We start from the raw sequence: 22,708 nt of genomic DNA, 5'->3' as shown, positions 1-22,708 counted from the left end.
TTGCATGGCACGTGGTCTAACCTATATGATTTTGAGAGCTACAGCAACAAGTAGTAAAAAAACTGCTTTCTCTATTCTAGAGACCATAGAAGAGCAGAGACTGTAGCCACTGCAGGAGGAACCACTTCTGTAAGGTGCACTTGTATCTCTGAAAGAATAGTTTGGATGCTCAGGGTATACTAGACACATTGTAGAGATAGCAGATATGATAGAAGATTCTCTGGGAGATCTGTGTCCTGCCAGGACAGTGGCTACAGGCTGCACAGCGAAATATGGAAGTCAAAGCACACTGAAAAGCTACATTTAAGTAACAGATTACTCACTGTATCTTAAATCTCAGTAAGCTAATACAGGTAATCAAACAGAAGATCACTGCTACAACAGTATTTTTATCTTCCTCCAAAGGCACTCACCTCCTTGGTTTTTAAATAAATTCTCTTTAGGGAAAAGGAAAATATCAACAGGTGGTTCTCACTAAAGTTGACATTAACCTCTTTTTGACAGCAGTAAGCCTACCTACAGGTGAACCTGTGCAACCTGCTCTAGGTGAACCTTCTTGAGCAGTGGGCTGGACAATAGGATCTCCAGAGACCCCCTCCAATCCCAGCCACTCTGTGGTTCTGTGAAAAGCAAGTGTTACAATAAAACAACTAACCCATGTACACAGAATAGGCTGGTTGGTGAAGAAGACACAAATGTATTCAATAGCACATTATAGCTGCTAATTATTGCTGTAACATACACTGTCTAAAGAATAAAAATTATACGCTATCTCTCTTCTACAGATTCTTAGAACTACTTATAATGATGTAAACTACTTATTGTTCTGCTTTGACGTTGAATATTCAATTTATTTTTCACACCAAAAAAAAAGAACTACAGGAACAATGATTTTTATAACAATATGATTAACAGTTTCAGATCTGTCACTTCATACAGAAGTTCTGCAATTATTTTCCTTTCTTAATGGACAAGTTTCCTTCAGCAAGACAAAAGGCTAAGAAAAACAGTCACATTAGGTTTGTTTCTTCCAAAAATTGTTTCTTTATTCTCATCTTTCTTATCATCTGTACTGAATCAGCTAATTACTCTTTCTCCAGACGTTTGGAGAAATATTGCTAATTCATAAGCAGGAATGCAGAACAAAACTGGAACTGTTGGACAAAGCTGAGACTCAAATGTTTCAATACTGTACCATAGATGAGGAACTCACAGAGGTCCTACAGACCCAGCTTAAAAAAGGACCGCCATGCTAATCACTTTGTTCTTCCTGTAGACTCTTCTATGTTCACATGAGCTACTGAACAGACTGTACATCCTGTTAACAGCAGCAGACACCTCCAGATCCCAGGGCAGTTATGGATGATAGTTTTCCCAATCATTTCACAGCTATCCACACTTCCCACAGTGTGCTAGCATACTCAACAAAGGAGAGAGATGTTTTTCCTTCTCACTGGTGTTCCTTTTTTTTTTATTAAGATTGAATTCAAAAGTCATGCACAATCCATATCACACAGGGAATCAGAGGGATCTGTTTTGGGGTTTGGTTATCAGCCTAAGTAACTGGCTGTGTCTTTCTCACTCTCCTATCAATAACCACAGCCTTCTTGGCAACAGCTTATCAAGAAAGCTATTTCTTCATTCAAAAGGTTAATTTAAATTTTAAGTTGACATAAAGATACTTCGTGAAATACAGGGATGAATCTCCTTTCCTTGCTCCTGGTTAATGGACTCTGATTAGGTACTGTACTCTGATTTGGTATTGGACTCATCAAATCTTGCTGTATCAGGAACTGGTTAATGGGGAATGTACTTCAAGAAACACTAGTAATTTAATTCATTATCAAAGATAAAAAGGGACTACATTTCTCGACTGTGCATTTGGTTTGGTCCACCTGTATTACAGCAGCTGGCATCACCAGTATCAAAAGCACAGCTAAGTATCACTAGTAGTTAGCTGACACAGAACTGCATGTTGTTGTGTACAGTGGCCACTATCCTTGTGTTAATGCTTGTACTGCAGAAATTATCACAGAATACAATCACAAAGTGCATATATTTATAGCAACAACTACTGGAACCAGGTTAGTTGTGTACACAGACCAATTGCTTTCCATTCTGGTCCAAAGGATCAAGTGAATTAAAGCAAGAACAGCAGCTGCTCTGGGTACCATAATCCCATGGTGAAGCTGAGGAACGGAGGGAAGAGAAAGATCCCACAGAAAACATTTAATACACAGAGAAAAAGAATACAAATACGTAATGAGCTCCCTTTACACCCACCATTCAGACAGAACATACCTCCTTGGCCATGTCAGTGTATTTCTGTTTTTCTTTTGGATCTAGAACAGACCACCAATCAGCCAAGATCTTGGTTGCGCCACGATTATCGAGGCGAGGGTGTTCTTTCCGCACAAGAGAGCGGTGGCGCTTGCAGAACAAGAGAAACGCGTTCATTGGCCGCCGAGCTCGCTGCTCTGAGGACTCGTCATCTTCAGTCTCATCAGCATCCTGCTCTAAACCATCAGGGCCAAGGAGCGGCACCTGGCAGAACCGAAAGGGAAGGGGTGTGAGCTCAGTTATCCGCGGTTTGCACAAGGACTGAGACTGTGTCAGCTGCATGGAAGTGAGGGAGAGGCACATGGATGCACACAGCTGTCTCCAAAGGCCATCCATTCCATCCAGACAGGGCAGAGTTCTACATCAAACCTCCTCACCTGATGGTCCAAGTCTCATTCATGCTCTCTGCAAGACTTAATGCCAACTTCCAAGTGGAACAATTTCTAAGCTGAGGACCATTCTCTAGTCCTAAATGGGTGGGAGGGATGAGATCCTTCCTACTCTCCTTCTGACAACCTAGAAATCATCTTAGTGGGATAAGGCAAGCAGAGCTACCTTGGACCTTGATTATTCGTGTTTGCAAGTACAGAGCACACAAGGAGAAACAGGTAACAGTTTGTTAGTATGTCAGTTGTTTCCACATCCCCTGCTGTTCACCACTTAACCTGTGAGCAGCACAGCAGTGCAGCCACCACAAAGATGCCCAACAGAGGCAGAGGGCAAATCTCAACAGAATACACTGCCAAAATGTGCTCTCTCCACTTACAGGCCAGCATACCATTCCTACAAGGGATGAGCCACAGAACTTACTGCATGAGACAGAAAATCACCTCCTACCTAACTGCGACGCTGCTATTTTATACCACATTGTGAAAGGACCTGTAAGGTCAACAGAAAGCACTGCCAGAGAACCAGGCTCCTGCTTATCCCTGTCAAGGTCACCCTCTCTTATCAGTGTATGGCTCAAGGCAGTGTCCTCAGCATTGACCTTTCCATTCCTGCCTTAGGAAGGCACCAAGGAAATACAGATATGAATGCTATCCACTTGATGGAATCATCACATCTGCATAAACAGTTCCCACTTCTTGTTACAGTGAATGAGTCTAACTGGAAAAGTGTGAGGTGTCACCTGGCATGAAAGAAGAGTAAGGTCAACATCACTGAACAATACCAAAATAGCAAGTGTAAAACCAGAGACAGATTACTTCTGTTGTGCACTCAGTACTCTGGAGGATAAATCAAATTTCTCATGCAAATATAGTAAAAATTGTAGACAGCTTTCTCCTTCTTTTTTTTCCTTTTAATCTTTGTTGTTTTTTAATCTTTAAAAAAGAAGAATGAAAACTTTCAGTTTGGTATTCCCTTCAGAGCCACCAGAAGCAGATACCAAGCACAAGCCAACCTCATGTCTAAAATAAGCAATTAAAACCAAAGGACATCAAAAACCCACTTCGAGCAATCAAGAATAGGATGTGCAACACATTATTAAAGCAGATAAAACTATTCCAGTCTACAAAAATTTGCCCACTATTTTAAAGGTATGATTAACAATTCACTTTCTTGTGTCACTACCTGCCTTTACAGCCTACAAGCACCACATCACATCACTTTTTATTGGCTGTGTTTCTTCACAAAAGAGAACAAGATGACACAAAATAAAAAACACAGCTAGGAAGAATCTGATCCACCATTAACCATCTTGGGTCAAAGCATCTAATGAAATCTACCTTATCAATATCTTCCTCTTCTTCTTCCTCTTCTTCCTCTTCAGAGAAGTCAAGGAGTTTCTTGGCAAGCAGGGGATGCCACTGAAGACACTTCCTTTTTGGTCGCTTCCCAGTTCCTTCACCTTCTGTTGAGTGATCCTTATTCCTACTACTGCCTTTCATTACTGTGACCTGCCATGCAAAAATATTGATAAATTCACAACAAACCCTTAGGCATAAATCACCATCAAACCAGTGACATATGTATGAGGCACCAATACAATACTCTCAGAAATTTCTGGCAAAATATTACATAGAGATTTATTCCAATTATCAACATAAGCATGGATGTACTTTATGCAATATTCCATGTAATGCCTAGAGTAACTAGCAATACACAATTAAAGATTATGAAGAAAGGATGCCAGCAAGTCCAGCTCTCAAATGTGCCCCTGTCTGAAGGATGGCAGGGACGTCCTTCACAAGCCAAGTGAGTGAGAGACTCCACACCTCTCTCACACCTATATCCCCTGCAGCTTTTCATATTTTGCCACTGCAAAATATCAGTGTCAGGACATCCCTCTTTCTCACAGTGGAACGTATCACCGGCCACTTATGTGTTAATCATGCATTTTATACACCAATGTTGATACAGAGCCCTGTAGTACTACAAGCTAGTATTTGTCCAGTGCCATTAAAAGGTGTAATAGGGAAATCTGAGTCTCTAAGAGAAGTGAATTTTAATATACAACTTTGAAGCAAACAACCAGAGATAGTTATGCTGACATTTCCAAAGTAATTCACAGGAAACAAAAACCATGTGCTGAGCCAAATGCATGCAGAAGATAAATCATATTTAGCTGTGTGTGTGTCCTTATCTAAAAAATACTTCAGAACTACCTCTCAGTAAAAATACATGCTTAACACAGCCAGAGTATCAGTTTAAGGATTGACTTAAAGAGATGTGCTACCCAGCTAAGGGACAAATGAATATATATGAAAACAAATAAAAACAGCACATCACATCCAAGTACTGAAGTGTACAGCAAGGAAGTGCTGCTGGCACACAGTCTGGTCCCTTGTAGCTTTCTGTTGGCATAGTGTATTATCAGTGGCAATCCTGACAGGAGCATGGCTTTCCAAGAAAACAACACAAACATCAAAACAAAGTGAACTTAAGAGTGGTTAGCCAGCTACATCTTAATAAAGCCAATGAATTTGATGAAGTCTCACAGGAGTTTCTCACCAGGAGACAGAGCAGCTGCACTAAGCCTTGGTTCCATAGGCAAAGCCAGAAGAAGCTGTGTTGCTGACTCTCAGGATAAGGGCACGAAGAGTCAAACCTTGTAACTGCAAGGCAACAGTGCATTTTAGGAAGCTGCTTTCTGTAAGATGTCTGGTGCAAAGATAATGTTTCAGCCTACAATGGCACAAGAGAAAGCTGCCACACTTGCACTTAGACCAGCTGCCAGAGCCACTGTGCCACCTCTGGGCCAAATGCCCCACAAGAACCATCTTGCACAGCTCCAGCCATGCTCCTACATTTAGTGAGCACTATTTCTGGTTTTGGATGATCTCTTCCAGGTGTTTCTAGTTGGTTAACTCACTGGCATTTTGGCAGTGTGCACCAGAAAGGTGCATAAGCAGCTGCTTCCCTTGCAGACTTCAACAGCGCAGAAAGCTGAAGGACCTTCAGACACTGCTTGCTGAAGGAACAGCTGAAGCCTGAAGGAAGAAGGTTCATGTATTTTAACCTATATTTTAAAATTGCATTTTCTCAGATGTTTATTGAAGTTTGTTAGATCCTTCCCATTTGTCAGCAGTACCCGACCCCCTACTAATTAAGGAAACTCTGTAATTTTGTAGTAACTTTGTCCCATTAAGTGACATACTTTACTATCCACATAATGCCACTTCTACCTGGAAAACGTTTAAACTTTGATTTCCTATCACCTGCTCCTCTGCTCATTTTCTGTAACCAACTCCTGTAGGGAGTTTTATACAGCACATAACCATGCACCATTTCACCCAAATTTTTGTCCATGACTTGCAAAGCAGATCCAAATACATAAACTACTTTGGCTAAAAAAGCCCATTAAAGTGTGGAAAATTAGGCCACAATCCAGTATCACAAAATGTATGTTTGAAATTAGTTTTATCCCACTATGACCTCTGCCACGTACCACACTGCACTGTGCTCTCCATCTGTCTCTCCTGCTAAAGTGCTGAACACCATTTGCTTTTTTTTGGGGTATTCTCAGACACAAATCAACAAAGCTGAGTTAATGTTCAAGCAGGAACTTCAGCTCCCGTGGGCAGCAGAGATTTGTTCAGAGATTGCTAAGTGATACAGATCTGCCTATTACTGCAGTCAATAAGGCATGTGGCCTGTTTCTGAGCAGGATAAATATGCTACAAGTACAACGGGGAGCTACTCCAGCCCTCACCACTCACTTGTGTACACCAGCTAATCATATGGCCTCTGCCTACAATCAGTCCTAAGTATGATGAGTACTACTAGCAGCCTTGTACCTGGTAAGGGTGAAACTAAATTAACGTTTGAGAAGTGCTCTGTGATCCTCCTGTACAAAGCTCAGCTGAAGTCTCAGGGCTGTTTCAACAACAGCACTGCCTTTAGAGCTGGCACCTCTCTGCCAGCTGCCCTTGAAAGGATGAGCAAGGGAAGACTTCACAGGACTTAGGTGTATTTTACAGGTGTTCTCCATCACCCCTGAGGCCCTGCCTCTGCTCTATGCTGAGTTTGGCAAGGCAGCACAGAGCCAGGCACCAGTCACCTTGCAAATCCCAAAGGGGCTCTCAGTATCTTACACCTCTTCCCCAAACTGAGCTCACAAATAATTTTTGTTTTCCATGCATGAAGGCCAGTTATTAAACATCCACCACTAAAATAAATTAATCAAAGCTCATCACACATCGGTGGTAAAATAAAGATACACACTCAGCTTCAGAAATTCAAGGGATGTTCATTAGGTTTTTTATGAACTTATGATTCATTTTACAACACAGAGTAAGTCAGATCCTGGCTGTCATACAAACACCATTTACCAAAGAAAACCACAGTCATTCTTTGCCTCTGCTTTGGAGACAATCTCTGCAATGGTCAACAACAAAAACCCTCCTGATTTTAACCCCACTGATGGAAGGACTGAGGCCACAGACAGACTTCAAACTTTGTGTTAACATCATGGCCTGGAAGTCCCTCATTCTTAAGTATCTCAAGCTATGTACTCTACCCTCTATGCCTGCTCTTTCTTCCTCTAAAATAGTGGGTAATTCATAACATGAACACATAAAATTATTTCCTTCTCCTTAAGGGTGGCTCATATCCCAGTTTTACATATTTTTGTGTTTCCAAATCTTCTTTCCTTATTTTTATTTATTCAGGTCCCTGTAAGTTCTGACCTACATTTCAGAGACATTTTTTTGGTGTGCACTTTTTGCTGATGCCCCTCAGTCAAACATAGGATTGGCATAATGAAAAATGTTCTGATTCTTTATTACATCACATGTAATAAAGACTTTTCCTGTTACAAATGGATGCCAACATAGTGTAGTAAACTTGTTTTCCTCTGGATTGCTTCATCTTTTATTTTATTATGCCCCCACTTTACAGGCATTTGTGTCTTAATTGTTGATACATTCACATACTCACATAATTATAAGAGAAACCCATAAAAAATCCAGGCAAGTGCAAAATACAGCTAACACGGATGTGGACATTTTCCTTCATGTATGATTATGATTAAACAACAGGGAAAGTTTCCCTGGCATTATTTACTTCTTGAATGGCAAAGCATCAATGGAACCCAGTTACCTGACTCTTAAGATTCTATTTATTTATCTGATTTTTTTTCCCCCTTGACACATCGTCAATAGCGTGTTAGGTGCTTGTTTTACGTGAGAGACTGGAAGCTGAGAGACAGAAGCAAGCAAAAATACCACCTGTTTCTCTTTCAGAGATCCCCAAGTGCTGGCAAGCATCTCTACAAGTATGCTTTTAAAGAGGGAGCTGGACTTGGACCCTGCAAGAACTATAGCACACATTTAAGCTTGGTAATTGAAAAGTTCCATAGAAAGTCACAGAACAAGCCATGTGCAATCTTTGAGAGATTTAGCTTAAAAGTAGAGAAGATACACAACACCTGACGTGCATAGTTTGCAATAACTGGAATTTATGAACCAGAACACAAAAAAAAGTAATTTCTTCTACAGGTATCAGTAAAAAAAATCATGTATCTTTTATGGCAGATGTAATGGTTTTTAGAAGTTTGCAAGAGTAAAAATTATTAAAACCAGGCAACAAGATTTTACAAGTTACTTCTCAGCTTAAAGATGACAAAAATGAAGTGACAGCCACTAGTGAGAAAGTAGGAATATTTCAACGAGACAAGACAAAGGTAATGGACAGCTTTCCTTAAAATAAGCCACATATGCTTTATAACGTCACTAGAGGATACCTGTCAAGGCTGACATTCATGATCCATTGACAGCAAGATACCTTCAGGGTGACATTCTACATCTACTTTTAGTACATACACAGATCAATCATTACAGAAATATTACATCAGTACAAAAATTTCAAGAATTGTCTTTTGTGTGTGTGTACCGGCTGTCCTTCTGGTCCTAGAAACATTAATCAAAGAATCACAATCTTCTTGGATGTCTTATAAATATGTATAGCTAATAGAGCTTCAGAAGAAAAAAAATATTCCTTAAGAAAAGAGGTGGATGGAGGAAAAGCAAGGGAGAAGATGTAGCTTAGCTTTTTACTGCCTATTTCTATTTGAAATACATAACTGTTTACAAGTCTTCATTTTTTAAGTGTTCATTAACAACAAGCATTTGATTACATTTGGTAATGTTAGGTTTTGTTTTTCTGCTATCTTCCTCTGTTATTTATAAAACCTTATATACACAGGTGACCAACTTCAGCAGTACTAATTTTGAGATGATCTCATCCCAGTGTTCATCTGCCACTGAGAATGCTGCTTGTGCTAAATAAGCTACACTCAATAAACTACATCCACAAGCACCAAAATCCTTACAAAGGCCTTCAAAAGCAGCCAAGTGCTCTAAGGCACATGTTGTAATACTGGTTAGAAAGAAATGCAAGAGCTGAAAAAGCAGAACCCCATAGACATGGATTGTGACTATGGCATACTCCCTGTTGGAAGATTCTCCATAGAACAACATCTGAGCTTCAGCAACTCTTATTTCCATGAGGACAGTAGAAATGAATTTCATATTTCCTGCTACCTTAACCCCCCCCTCCGCCCCACATTTCCTGGAGCCCCACTGGGCCCTCAGTTGACTCAATGAAGATTACTGGTACAAAGGAGCAAAGGCAGTTTCAAGCGGACTTTCCACACTTTCTGCTCTGTGTTACACTATCTAAGTTCTCTACTACATGATAAAAACAAATGCTAATAAGAAAAGAGAGGACTGAACTATGACACTAATAGCTTGTTGTTTTGGCGACTACTGAGTCAGTGACTTGAGCTGTTCCAATAAAGAAGCAGGAGACTGGGAAATGAGTTCACGTTCTCAGCAATCTAGTGGGCTGAAGAGGTACTGAATTTTCACATGAAACCAAAAGGACATTGCTGGTTGTAAAACACACCTACACAAATACAAAAAGTGGGTGTTTTTTTTTTTTTAAATAAGTTTCTTTTATCCCTGGAATAACTGAACCAGAGTATTTCTATAATGTAAGACAAAAACTAGTTGGCACTAATTGCTGACCAGTCAGTGAATTTACTCTTTATTGCTTCACAGCAGAAAGCCATTAATGAGCTTTCTAATTTTCAGAGATGTGATGGTTTAATGGGGGACATGCTGAGACTCAATGGGGTCCTGTTTGCCAGTGGAGCTTTGAGAGAGACTGTCACCACATGAAACACTTAGCAACACAGCTACAAGTGTTAGTTAATTTTTAATGACACACTCTTCATCTTCAGAAATGATTTTAAACTGTTCCTTATTCTCAAACTCAGATATCAGTTGCTTGCTTTTTTTGTTCTCTAATACATAAAATTAAACTCAAAGATCATGGAAAAATGTCAACAACACTTTTTTAAAATTTTGGGGTCTTTTTAAAGTATCCCATTCATACCTCGCGAAGAGGAAGAAAAGCAACATATAAAACAAGTCAGTAGAGTTTAAACTTCAACTCTACTATCTCTCTTTTTATTCAGATGTGCAAAATAGGAAATATTTTCTTTGGCATTTTTTGATGCAAAGAAATCAACCAAGCTTTGTCTAGTATGAAAACCACTTTACGCTGAACTACTGTACTCACTGTAGCACCTTTTGCCTCTGTGAAGTGGCTCACTGGTGCAGATGAAGGGAAAGAATTGATGGAAGAGTTTGCCCTGCAGAAAAAGGTCTGGGGCTGCAAGTCACTAACATCTTTAGGCAAACAGAAGCATATTAACAGGAGCCTAGAGTCACTTAGGTAAAAGCAGTTCTCTGAAGACTCGGGTCTTAACCATAACAAGACTTTTGTTTTAAATTACAGTAGGACATTTGCTGTTGTAAGACTCATTTTAGACTTCAGCAGCTGCAGAGGCAGAAGCACAAAAAACAGAAACCCAGTAAGTCACTGGCTACAGCTATACTTACTTCACCAAGCAAGACCCCAGTGACACACTTTGCTAGCCAAAATTTCTGGGCTATAAATTGCAGAAGACAAACATTTGTTAAGGTGACATCCATCTTTCTGGACACCAGGTGCTAACCACTCTGTGTGCCAAAAGATCACCAGCAGGTCTGCCTACAACCCCGTTTATCTGCTGGAATAATGCACCTGGATTATCAGCCTAGCAATTTCCTTTGCCTGGAGCTCCTGGAGGGCAGGCAGGGGGGTTCTCTCACTGTGCAGTGCTCATGCAAAGGAACCACAAACTGCAGAGGATGGCAAGGCCTCCTGCACACGTAGGTGAGGTCACTCACCCAGGGGAGGCACACACTGGGACACCTGCACTACCAAACCTGCCTCTGCTCCTGGGCGAAGGAGATATAACCCACAGAGCCTGGAAATTCCAGCAGTCCTTTTGCTCCAGAGCAGCATTTCTTTTTGTTTGTACATTTGCTGCCACAACAGGAGAGAGCACCAAGAAACCTGGGAAGGTGAGCAGAATAAATGCCTGAAATTCGAAACACAGAGGCAGCAGAGCCCAACCTACTTTGCAGTACTTCTTCCCACAGAGGAGAGATAATAACAACCGCTTCAAAGCCCTCTACTGACACCAGAGTAATTTATCAGCAGAGCACTTTTCCTCCAGGAACACAGAATAGACTGTAAAATGCAACCACCTCTCAGACAGGAGATGAGTGCTTGTCTGCAGAGCATCACAGACCATAGCAACAGCATAATCCAAAAAACTACTGACTTTCAGCAAGTTAAAGCAGAGAGCACACCATGAAAAATTCGCTTTGTGTTCCTCTGTGAGCAGGACTACCTGAGCCTGCATGGAGAGCAGCTTTTTCAGAAAGACAGCTGTCATTTCTGCATTTCACATTATTTCAATGATGCAAAATAAAAACCTTTGTGATTAGTCAACTGGATCACCAGGAGTTCTAGCTCTCTAGCTCTTGCAAGTCACTAAATGCTTAATCTCAGCATAAAGAGTTTTTAGAGCCAGTGAACTCACAAGAAAACTTAATGGCCACAGGAAAAACTTAACAAATTTCAGTCCATGGACGTTCTCATCAGATCATTCCCAGGAGGGCATCTGCAGTTCAGCAACAGCTTCCTCACTGAAGGGCCTTATCAGGAAAGAAATCAAAGTCAAATTGGAACTTTATGTGAGCAAGAACGATGGCCTGGAGTTCTGCTCACAGCCTTCAGAGGATGAGACCCTACGAATGAAAGAAAAAAAGAAAGGAAAAGTATATGTTCTAGACTTGCCACTCCCAAAGCTCCATTTTTATCTGTCATTAGCAGGCATACAAATTGCTATAGGGTGCAGTCATGGCAGAAACACAGCCAAGTGCTTTTGTGCAGGGCAGAGCAGCACAAAGAGGAGACGTTCCTGCAGCAGACATCGCAGGGGGAGCACAGCTGAATGGTAAAATTGTTCAACTCTCTGTTTCACCTCTTGTTGATTGTGTCCCAGTGTCTTCTGCAAAACCAGGACAGTGCAGCTGTGTCCATCACTACTGTAACCCATTCTAAGGTTTACCATGTGCGTGACGGAGTTTTCATAATAAAATTCACTCATAATTACCACCAGTGTCAGGGGAACCATATACAGCTGTATGAGCAAATGAGAGAATTATTCCCTTAATACATATTTAATAGGCCATAAAATATCCCTGCACAACCCCATATTATACTTTATCTACTTCTGCTCTCTTCAATTCAAGTGCAATAGGCTAAGGCAGTTGTCTAAACACTCCCTCGTACAGCTACTACCCACTACTCCTATGGAAGAAGAATCAAATTAATGGCTACAGAAAGTATTTACTCAGCTCTATGCATCTTCAATATAAAGTCCATAAATCATGGTAATGTAACTCTTATGTGTCTCAGAAACAACCATAAAGAGGCTACAGAAGAACTTCAAATAAAAGGGGCCTGTGCCATGTTCACTAACAGAAACACTCCAAGACTGGATAGTAAATTCCGTATACTTAAATACTTTCTTCAGAATCACATTGTCACAATCACCTTCCATCCTCTTCCCTTACCAAGAGGGGCAAGTGTGTAAAGCCAAAAATGAGGAGTGAACCCTTGTGAGTCTGTTTCCTGTAGAACCCCTCCCCACCAAACTCTGAGTTAATTTCCAAGCTACAACACTTTCCCAAAACACACTGTATCTCAAATTAGGCATAACCCAAACAGGTAAACAGAATGCTAAGGAAGAGCAGAATTTTGCTAAAACAAATGGCTACAAATCTCTTCTCCTAAACAACAAGAGGAAACAGCCTGAGGTTTAGATTGGATATAAGGAGAAACTTCCCCACCAAAAGGGTTGTCAAGCATTGGAACAGGCTGCTCAGGTTTCTGCTTGAGTCACCATCCCAGGTGGTCTTTTAAAGCACATGTAGATGTGGCATTTAGGGACATGGCTTAGTGGTGGACTTCAGTGATCTTCAAGGTTTTTGCCTACCTAAACAATTCTGTGATTCCATTAAAAGTAAGTGGAAACCAAACTAACTTGCACACAGTTATCAGTTATATTTGTTTTTATCATCTTGCTAAAGGCAGCATTTTAAGACTCAAGACTGAGCTTTTAATTCAGACTAGATTCCTTAATGCAGTGGTTTAGTCTCATGACAGAAAGAGATACTAAAGCTAAAGGAATCTTAATTCTGGTTTTAGAACTATCACTGTCTCTCAGAACTATGCAGATCCACATAAAAACCTTTTGGGTCTATGAACATTTGTAATGATTTTGAAAGCAGATGTATTATGTTAATACACAATTTTCAAGTGCCATCTAGTGGTTATTTGCTTTTTTTATTTTATTTTAGAATTTAAAAATAAACTTTCCCTTTTTCTTATCTTTAAAATTTTAAGTTTGTTATTTCTCTCACTTCCTGTTATTTTATGATGTGACTTTTGACTGTGCAATGGTAAATAGATGCTTGAATTAAGACTAAGTTTGAGCATTCTGAGGAACTGATTTTGGCCCAGAAAACAGCTGATTTCAGAACTAAAGAATTGAAATAAAAAGGTGAAAAAAGCCCCAACCTTATCCATCTTATCCATGGAAAAAAGACACAAATGTCAGTTCATTATATAGAGATTTTTCAGTACAATTTAATGACTTCTTATCAAGAGAAAAGTCTGACTTGTTATAAGTCTGAAAATAATTAGGGTGTCAACTAAACACACAAGAAAATACTGGAGAAAAAAAGCATGTTTCAAGCATTCCTCACACTGGATAAAGCAAAAAATCTACACTGGCAGATCAAAAGGTTTCTGTTTTACACTCAACTCAACCTGTGGTATTACACAGGCCCAAAACTTTAAATACTCATCAAAATCTGGCCACTTAACATATTAGCCTCATAATGGGAACAATTACTTCGTGTCTTCTGTGTCCCATCTCAAATATCCTCTTATTCTCCAAGAATAAGGAAATGGGCTCACCAGGTATCCCAAAAAATGGTTGAACGAAGTAGTGAGCCCAAGACAGTATCAAAACTTCAATGTGTGCACCATGCAGACAACTTGTGTGAAACATCCAGAGCTTTTCAAATCCTGAACTTAATAGGTATGGTAACACATATTATGTGCTTCCATTCCACCTGGAAATTTATGGAAGACCGTGTCAGGCAGCCAGCTAATCAAGGACAACATCTGGGCTTCTTCACAATGAACCTCTGAGAGCCTAAAACTAAGATTGTTCTATTTCTGTAACATACTTTTGCAGAACTACCGTAACATACAAATACTTTGTGCCCACCTATGACTATAGAAAAAGTATTAGAACTCAGAGTCTGAAATGGAGTCAAAGTTAAAAACAGACCATTACCATAAAAGACTTGCTAGCTGTGGCAGAAACAAATTCTCTAGGGAAAAGAAAATAAAAATGCTTAGATCTTATTAATTCTATCTTGAATTCAAAGCGCTTTAATAAGAGCTGGGAATAAGGCTATCTTCCTAACTTTTGCAATTTGGAAAGAGTCTAACAGAGATGAAAAACTGTAGACAAAAGGTCAGAAACAAATTCATGGTCAAACTGGGAAGAGAGATTTTAACTCTGACCCCAGTCTCCACTCCCTTGTGCCATCTCTCCCCTTCCAGAAAATGAAGAAACTGAAAAGAAAACTTCCGCATTCAGCAATCTTTTTGTGCGCTCGTTCTGTGGGTAATTACAGAGACACGACACATGCCCAGCAAGGCACACTTTGGATGCAGCTCCAGGAGGGCGTACCTGGAGCTCGGAGGATGCAGTGGGAGCAACAGGCAGCTGCCCCTGACCCCAGAGCCCCTGCCCAGCCCTGGCCGAGCCAGTGGCATCATCCCCACCATGGCACTGACAGCAGGAGCAGCTGGGCAGCCCCATGTGCTCAGGTGACCCAGCACCCCAGTGACAGCCCTGGGAGCACATCCCTCGGGATCTGAGCCCTGCCTCCCACTCCTCATGCATACAGCCCCTTACACACCTCTGGACCGATCTGATCCAGGGCTTATCCGACATCCCCTGTGTAATAAATCACTGACAGGTCCTGGAAAACTTATGGGATAGTGCAACTAACCCCTGGGCAAATGGATAATAAATAACACAAAGATCTGGAGATGCAGGAAATCACAAAGCTGCCCCTGAATACAAGAACAGGGTATACATACACAATGCTGAAAGAGTAAAAAAAAAATTACATAACACACAGATAAAAGGAAAGGAATAAACAATGTTACTTAAAAAGCCCACAGAAGGCAGATTGCTATCTTAGTCCACATATAACCTCAATAAAGCAGCCTCAGCTATTTAGCACATTAAACTCCCCTTTAAACACCTATCAAAGTAATCAAAACAATTTAAAGTTCCATAGTTCCATTATTCCGTTGCCTAAATAGTTGCACTCGGCTAATTTAGTTAATCCACTAAAAAGGCATGGAAATTTTGGCCTACACTGCTTCAAGTTCTTCCTAGGATGAGAGTATTTTGTGTATTCTCTCAGGTGTGCCCCCTCTCAAGAGCCCATGTGTTAAAATGATACAAGCCAAAGCAGTTCCCGCAGGATACCACATGACCCTACTAAGTCTAGTGCTCTTTCTGCAGGTGAAATGTGAACTAAAATTCTGCATGGAGATTTACAGTACTTCACTTGATGGAAAAGGTCTAAAGATCAAACCCACACAAGTTTATAATTAAAAAAAAAAAAGTAATTTTACCTTGGTATCACAATTTTTAAAATTGCTTTAATTGAGAGCTACATATCTACCAGTATGAGCTAGAAAGCCCTGTATGATGGCAAACAATGTGTAAGTGTGTAACTGAGTAGGCCCATATTTCACTGGTGGCAATTCACTGTAGCATTATGACCACATTCTCCTGACGCTCCGTGGATATTGAGTATGAATGATTTGAAATTCCTGGAAGAAAACAAGCCACCAAGAAAATGTGTTCTTTGCCAGGAAGGTAGCTTGACGCTAGAAGATTTTTCAGTTTTTCCATAACAATCTCTCTCTCAATTAAGCTTTGAACTAAACCTTCAAAAGTAAGCAGGGCTGTAAACAATGCTCCCATTCTCAAGCCATATGCATGCTCATATGCAAAAATGCATCACCACCTCGAGTTCTGCTGAACATAACGGTCTCTTTTAAGGAGAAAGAGACTTGGCTTGTTTTTAATTCATAGAAAGACAATCACAGGATTCAGCAATGTCCACTTCAAAAGATCTAAAGCTAGAAATGTGACATGAGCTGCATGTGAAAGATTTAGGGGAAAAAAAAATTTGCATTGTTTCTCTTAAAATGCCATAATATAGTTATTAATTTTCATGCACTAACAAACAATTATTTCAAGAAAAGGGCAATATTAAATACTAAATTCAGCAGCTGGGGGTCTCTAGTCCTGCCCAAGGCAGACCCAGCTTCAAAGCTGAACCACACTGCTCAGGACCCCACCCAGGGATTGAGAATCCACCACCTCTTTCACCACTCTCACAATGGAGGGTCTTTTTCCTTATGCTCAACCCAAATTTTCACACCTGAAACTTCTGACAATCACCTCATGCCTGTCCATTCACTATGCACCTCTAAAAGGAGTCTAGGTCCCTCTTCATAATGATCCTACAGATAGTTGGGAGTCAACTGGACCATCCCCTCAGCCTTCTCAGGTGAAACACAAGGAGCCCTGGCAGCTTTTCCTGGTATGCCATGTGCTCTGACCCAACCCCCTGAGCAGTCCTCAACCGTGCTCCCTACAGTCCCTCTTATGGGTATTCAGAGCAGGAAAACCCGTTTCTCAACCTGCTGTCTACACTCCTGCTCACACAGCCCAGCCTAGAGCTTGCTTTTGTGGATACAAGGTCTTGCTGCTGAATTATAGTCACCTTACTGCCCATTAGGATCACCAGGTCTTCTCTGCAAAGCTGTTTTCTGCCTTTCTTTTTGTTAAACTTCTTGGGTTCCTGCTAGTTCACACCAGCTTTATCAAGTTCCTCTGAATGGCAGCTCCTGTAATCCACTATTTCCACCAATTTGGTGTCACCTTTGATTTGCTGAGGGTGCACTCCAACTCATCATTTGTATCACCAATGAAAATATTAAACACTGGCACCAGTGTCAGCCCCCAAGGAACACCGTCAATAACCCTCTGCCAGTTCAATGCTGGCTCAGCCAATTTTTCACACACTGCAGTCTATCCAACAATCCACCTGGAGGGAATTCAGTTTGGCTCCAGGGATGCTAATGAAGGCGTCATACAACTTGGTACCATCAAAGTAAGCAAGGTCCTCTGCTCTCCCTTTGCCAAACAGCTTCTTCTCTTCATCACGTCTTCACTCTCAGGAAGAATTTGCCCATGGTAAATTCACGTTTGGCTGTTTCCTGTCCTCTTCTTGTTTTTCATGTGCCTAGAAATTATTTCCAGGAGGGCCAGTGCTGCAGTCCTGTCAGTTACCAGGTTGAGGCCAGTTCAGCCTGCTGTTTCCCAGATGCTTCTTAGCGCCTTAGAGCACAATTAAACACCTCAAAGTCTGATTTCTTCTGCCTGCATGATCCACAAGAATGATGACCCTGTTTCATTTAACCTGTGGTGACCTGAGATTACAGCCATGCTACCTGTTTGTCAGCAATTCCAAATGCAGAAGAGCTGGAAATACTGGTATCTGGAGAACAAGCAGCACAGCTCGTTTGCCTCAACCCTTCCTGTTTCTTTCAAGAAGCTACCCAATACTACAAACCAAAATCTGAAAATACCTCTGCTCCACATAAAATTATAAAATCCATGAAATCTAAACACGGCAAGGTATTTTAACTGTGTTTGAAAATATGAGTCTAATTTAGTCTAAGTTTTCCTTTACATTTAAATTTTTAAAAAGCTTGTCTTTCAATAGGGGGAAGAACAAGAAGTCACTGTGATTCTGAGGCAAGCTCTAAAAAACCCTCAGCAAGCAAGAGAGCAAGAGGAAGCAAGTGAGCTTCCTCTTAAAATAATGTGTGGCACCTAATGAACAAAATCTAAAATCCAGATGTTTGCCATCCTGAGAGGTGTGCAGTGACAGGTTATTCACAAGTCTGTTGTTCTAGGCTTGAGGGTCTAAACACAAACGAGGCTTCCCTCAAAGTCCAGGTCCCTGATGATCCAATAAGCAACTGGACAAACAACTGCACATAATTTGCTCACAAAAACTACCAAAAAGAGTGATGACTCCAAAGGACATCAATAAGCTTGGAGAGGACTTTCCAATCTAATTTTTAAAATAACTTGCTCTGTTTGCCACATTTTGCAGTTTGGGAGAAAACAGGTGGAAGGCCTTTGCAATACTCTACAATTGCCATAGGACACATTAATTTGGCAGCAATCTCGGGGGCACACAGGTCTTTCTCAAGCCTTAAATGGTGACACAAAGAATCTCATTGCAAGAGACTCAACAGCCCCCTCAAGAATCAAATGCTTGAAATCATCTGAGACAGTTCCTTATATGAGTAGTCCAGGTTTGCACTGAAACATCTGCAGGAAGCAGGGACAGATTTTTCCTTTCTTTTTAAAGAGATTTTAACTGGAGGGGCACTTTGGAACACAAAAAGCTCTCAAACATGGCTCTGGATCCTTGCTTATTAAAGGCTGGGCCCTTAATGAAGCCCTCTCAGAATGGGTGGATTTCATGCACATGTGAACGCAAACACACACCCGTCATTAAGCAGCAACTCAGAAACACTGAGTGGTCCTTTGTCTTTATCTCCTGATGCCTGTTCACAATGCAACACTACTCACAATGCTGGACCCCTTTTGTCATTTAATAAACAAATCTATAAAAAACCAAACTCTATTAATAAAAAGCTTTTAAAATATGAGCCAACAAACCACAACTCATTTAGGCTCTCACCACTCTCAAAAATCATCTCCATGTGTATCCAACTATTTCAAAAGACTGGGGAAACAGACGGGTTTCTCCTGAATACTCTGGGTGTCAATGGCAGGCTTCTGTACACCAGCAAATACTTGCTCTGCAATTTAGTATTCCTTGTGCTCCTGGAATGAGTACATCCTACCACCTATGGTCATTATCTGTGGCCCGAGTTCCTCTGCTGACGTAAACTGCAATGTTGTGCTGAAGGAAACAAGCGGACTTAACTGTGGATGTACCAGGTTATTTGATCAACCCCACCTTCCTTCTTCATACTACTATATGAACTCAGAAGAGAGATTCCTTTAGTCCAGTGGGCTCTAAGGACCTATTTTTCCATGATCAATATTGTCCTGAATTCTTGCTGTTTGGGATATTCATGAAGTTACAAGTTACAGTGCAGAAAGCTTAAAAATTTCCTCCAGATAGGAAAATTTTTCCTCTGGAACATGTAAAGTGGAAGATGAACTCACACGTCTGTGCTTCAACATCTTTTCTGTTTTCATTGCATCAGATTAAATGACTCATCCCAGTCCACAACTAAAACTGGATTTATGAAAACTGGCTCTTGGTAACTCTTTCTGATGTTGGCATTAAATATCTCAATTTGCTTTATATCACAGCTAAATTATGGCAAGTCAAACATTTAGCTAAAGCTTAGGAAGTGCAAATGAGTTTTCATCATTGTAAACATGCTCACTACAAGGGCAAAGTCAGCTCACAGGAAAAATACACCACTTCCACAGTCAATTATCTTTAATTCACACTTCCAGTGCACAGGCCTATTCCTGCAGGAGAAATCCAGAGACATAAGACAGCAAAGGCAGATTCCCAAAACATAAACGCAAAGTATTCAATATAAAACATTTACATGCTGAATATTTTCTTGAAAAGAAGGATGCCTCAGGACCACCCATGGCAGCAACAGCAACTTCCAGTACAATACAACCAGCCAGAGGGATGATTTAAGGAAAAAAAAGCAGAAGAAAAAGAAGAATTGTAGGAAAACATTTGATGTAGACATTCCTAAGAAACACTGAGGTCTGGAAAGAGAGCACTAACACATAAAACACAGGTTCTCTCTGCTGCCAAGTCCCATGGTCTGTGATTCAGCTCTTTGAGCACATAGGAAAATGTGTGAGTGAATACGAAAAGTGTGGAAAACATCTGCCTTTTAATTTGGGGTTTTATTCTTGTCAGATATTCTTTTTTAATAATGCCTTGTACACCTCAAAAATACCAAGTAAAACTGTACACTGAAGAGCTGTAGTCAAAAACAGTGCTGCCACAAGTAGAGGATATTGGCCTGTAGAGTTTCATTAGATCTCATTTTGGCAAGGACTTCTGGAGAACCACCAAGAAAGTACCAGAGGCCCATAAAAACTGAAAGGAGAAGTTCTCTTAGTAAAATGGATTATTTAAACTTTGGGTTCTCATTTTGCTTATATTATCACCTATTTAAAACTCGTATTTCTTAACCAACAGTCAAAGAAGAAGTGGCTTCATGAAAAAAACTCCAACAGTCTGGCTCCAGCTGGGTGGTGAAAACTGCTCCTGTAGTTCTCCAGCAGTGAAAAACCAAAACAATAAGCCTCCAGACAACATAAAAAAGCCACTTCACAAGTAAGCCACACCTCAAACAAGATTGGATAGTTAAGATTACAGGTAAGCTTTATGGGTTTTATCTTCCTATCTTAATAACCACAGAGAAACAAAGATGGAAATATTGTTTTTCTCAGTTCTTTTGATCACTACTGGGAATCCTTGCTGATTGTTTAACACATATAGAATTGAGTACTTGTGAATGCCTCCAAACTTTTAATGAGCTTTACAAACTGCATTATTATGCTTACGCAGATATTCCTAGATGGAAATACAGATAGAGGTTTAGACAAGGTATATCTACATCTAACTATGTATACATGTCAGGTCATAAACTCAAGGTTTTGCATCTAGCTGCTCTGCTACAGGAGAAGTGGCAGCTGTGCCCGCAGACTAGTCAAAATATAGTTTACTGAAATGAAACTATCAATACAAAACTATTCATGTAAAGAGAGTAATTGCTGATGAAATGCCTTCCTCTACATTTAAGGAATGAATCTCTTTGAGTAGAGGAGAATTTTCCATTTTATTTTCTGTTCAGGGGTCCAGCAATGTCATTGAGGTTTATCTTTTTAATAACGATTTGCTGCACAGTTTTCAATTAAAGAATTGTCCAAGTAATTGCAAATGATACAATGAAGTCACAGATCACAGGATAGTTCCTGTTTGCTGTAAATTTGGTTTACTCAAATGTGGCAAATCTGCTTTTAGTTTTTCTGGAAAGCTTATCAGACTTCCTTTTCTGTTTGCATTAGTAACCACAGCAGAGAGATTTAAACTACAGAGCAGAACAGTAACACGCACTTTCCACATTTTTACTTTCTGGAAGCAAATTCACTTGTTGCAGAAGGAAAACTCCCTCAAACTTTGCCTTGCTCAGAACCTTCACCCATCACCTGGAACAGAGGGGAGCAGAAGCCAGATGCACACAACACTGAGCACCCAGTGCTGATGAGTAAAGAGTAATGAACACCCCAAAATGCACCCAGACAGTAACTGCCAAGTCTCCTTATTCCTGCTGTGTCCTTATGAATGCAGCTTTCTCTGAAAACACCCCAGTCAATACAGCAGCTGCCATCACAGCATTCCTTCAATCACACTACCCCATGGCAGGTGAGGGGCTTTGTCACCCAGATCCCTGCCTGCAGCTACCACTGGGCAAAACACACTGCTAGAGACACCAGCAGAGCTGAACAGCATCCTGGGCCCTTCCTTTCCCTGCACGAGGAACTGCAGGAAGATGAGTGTGGGCAAACCTCCAGTGTCCAAGAGGGACAACTGCACAGCAGGGCTGACAAGTGCTTCCAGCTACAGCATCAGCCTGGGGGTTTTATGCTGCAGATTCCTTTCCTCACTACATAACTCAGTGCTCTTCTGACATCACTGAAGTCAGCAGAGATTTCACTTGAAACAGGCTCAGCTGCCTCCAGAGCAATGCCAAGCTTGGGGCCATACACGGCCCCATTTGTCCACAAAGCCCAGTCTCAGGGCACTGCCAGCCTTCTCTCCAAGGGCCTAAAGCCAGGGCTTCTGCACACCTTCCCTTCTGCAAAACTCGCAGCTGCAACAGTGATAAACTGACTTTTTGCAAAGCAGCCTAAAATCATCAGGAGAGAAGAAGTTCCATAAAAAATAAATAAACCACCTCCTCACCCCCAAAACAAAAAAAGCCCTGAAGACTAACTCCTTCCAGTTATTATTTAGATGTTTGCTCTGAGATTGATACAAGAGTGTCTGTGGAGAGGTGGGATGTGACAGCAGATATATCGGACAGCGCACCTTTGAGATCATCTTTTTTGTAATAAAAGCTGCCATCAGTTATTGCAATGCAAGTAACAGCATCAATTATACTCATATTTGCCAAGTAGTCAGGACAACTCCAGGCATAACTCCAGAGGCTGTCTCCTTTAGTCCCAGGATCTCATTAGGCCTTTGTGCTACAGAGCAATGTAGACTTGAATTTAAAGTGTTCAACTTCAGAGACATCTTTAGGAAGAGGTGTGATGCAT

The 22,708-nt window shown here is 40.8% G+C and overlaps 1 protein-coding gene across 11 annotated transcripts in view; it reads right to left on the bottom strand.

Annotated features, from left to right (window-relative positions):
- Nucleotides 1–22,708, bottom strand: part of BBX (BBX high mobility group box domain containing) — a 140,207-nt gene that overhangs the window by 60,281 nt on the left and 57,218 nt on the right. For 10 of the 11 annotated variants that reach the window (XM_083885271.1, XM_083885272.1, XM_083885265.1 and 7 more), the window contains exons 3-4: nucleotides 4,068–4,238; nucleotides 2,302–2,544 (exon numbers count right to left, since the gene is read on the bottom strand). In XM_083885271.1, the coding sequence (XP_083741397.1) occupies nucleotides 2,302–2,544; nucleotides 4,068–4,229 (405 nt within the window). In that variant the 5' untranslated portion in view covers nucleotides 4,230–4,238. The remainder of the gene's footprint in view (nucleotides 1–2,301; nucleotides 2,545–4,067; nucleotides 4,239–22,708) is intronic. The other variant, XM_083885270.1, reaches the window with a different exon arrangement.

The sequence above is a fragment of the Zosterops lateralis genome (assembly GCF_965231275.1).
Source record: "Zosterops lateralis genome assembly, chromosome: 2".
In the NCBI taxonomy this organism is placed as follows: Eukaryota; Metazoa; Chordata; class Aves; order Passeriformes; family Zosteropidae; genus Zosterops; species Zosterops lateralis.
The sequence above is the reverse complement of the archived record's forward strand: the minus strand, read 5'-3'. Positions and strand labels throughout refer to the sequence as shown.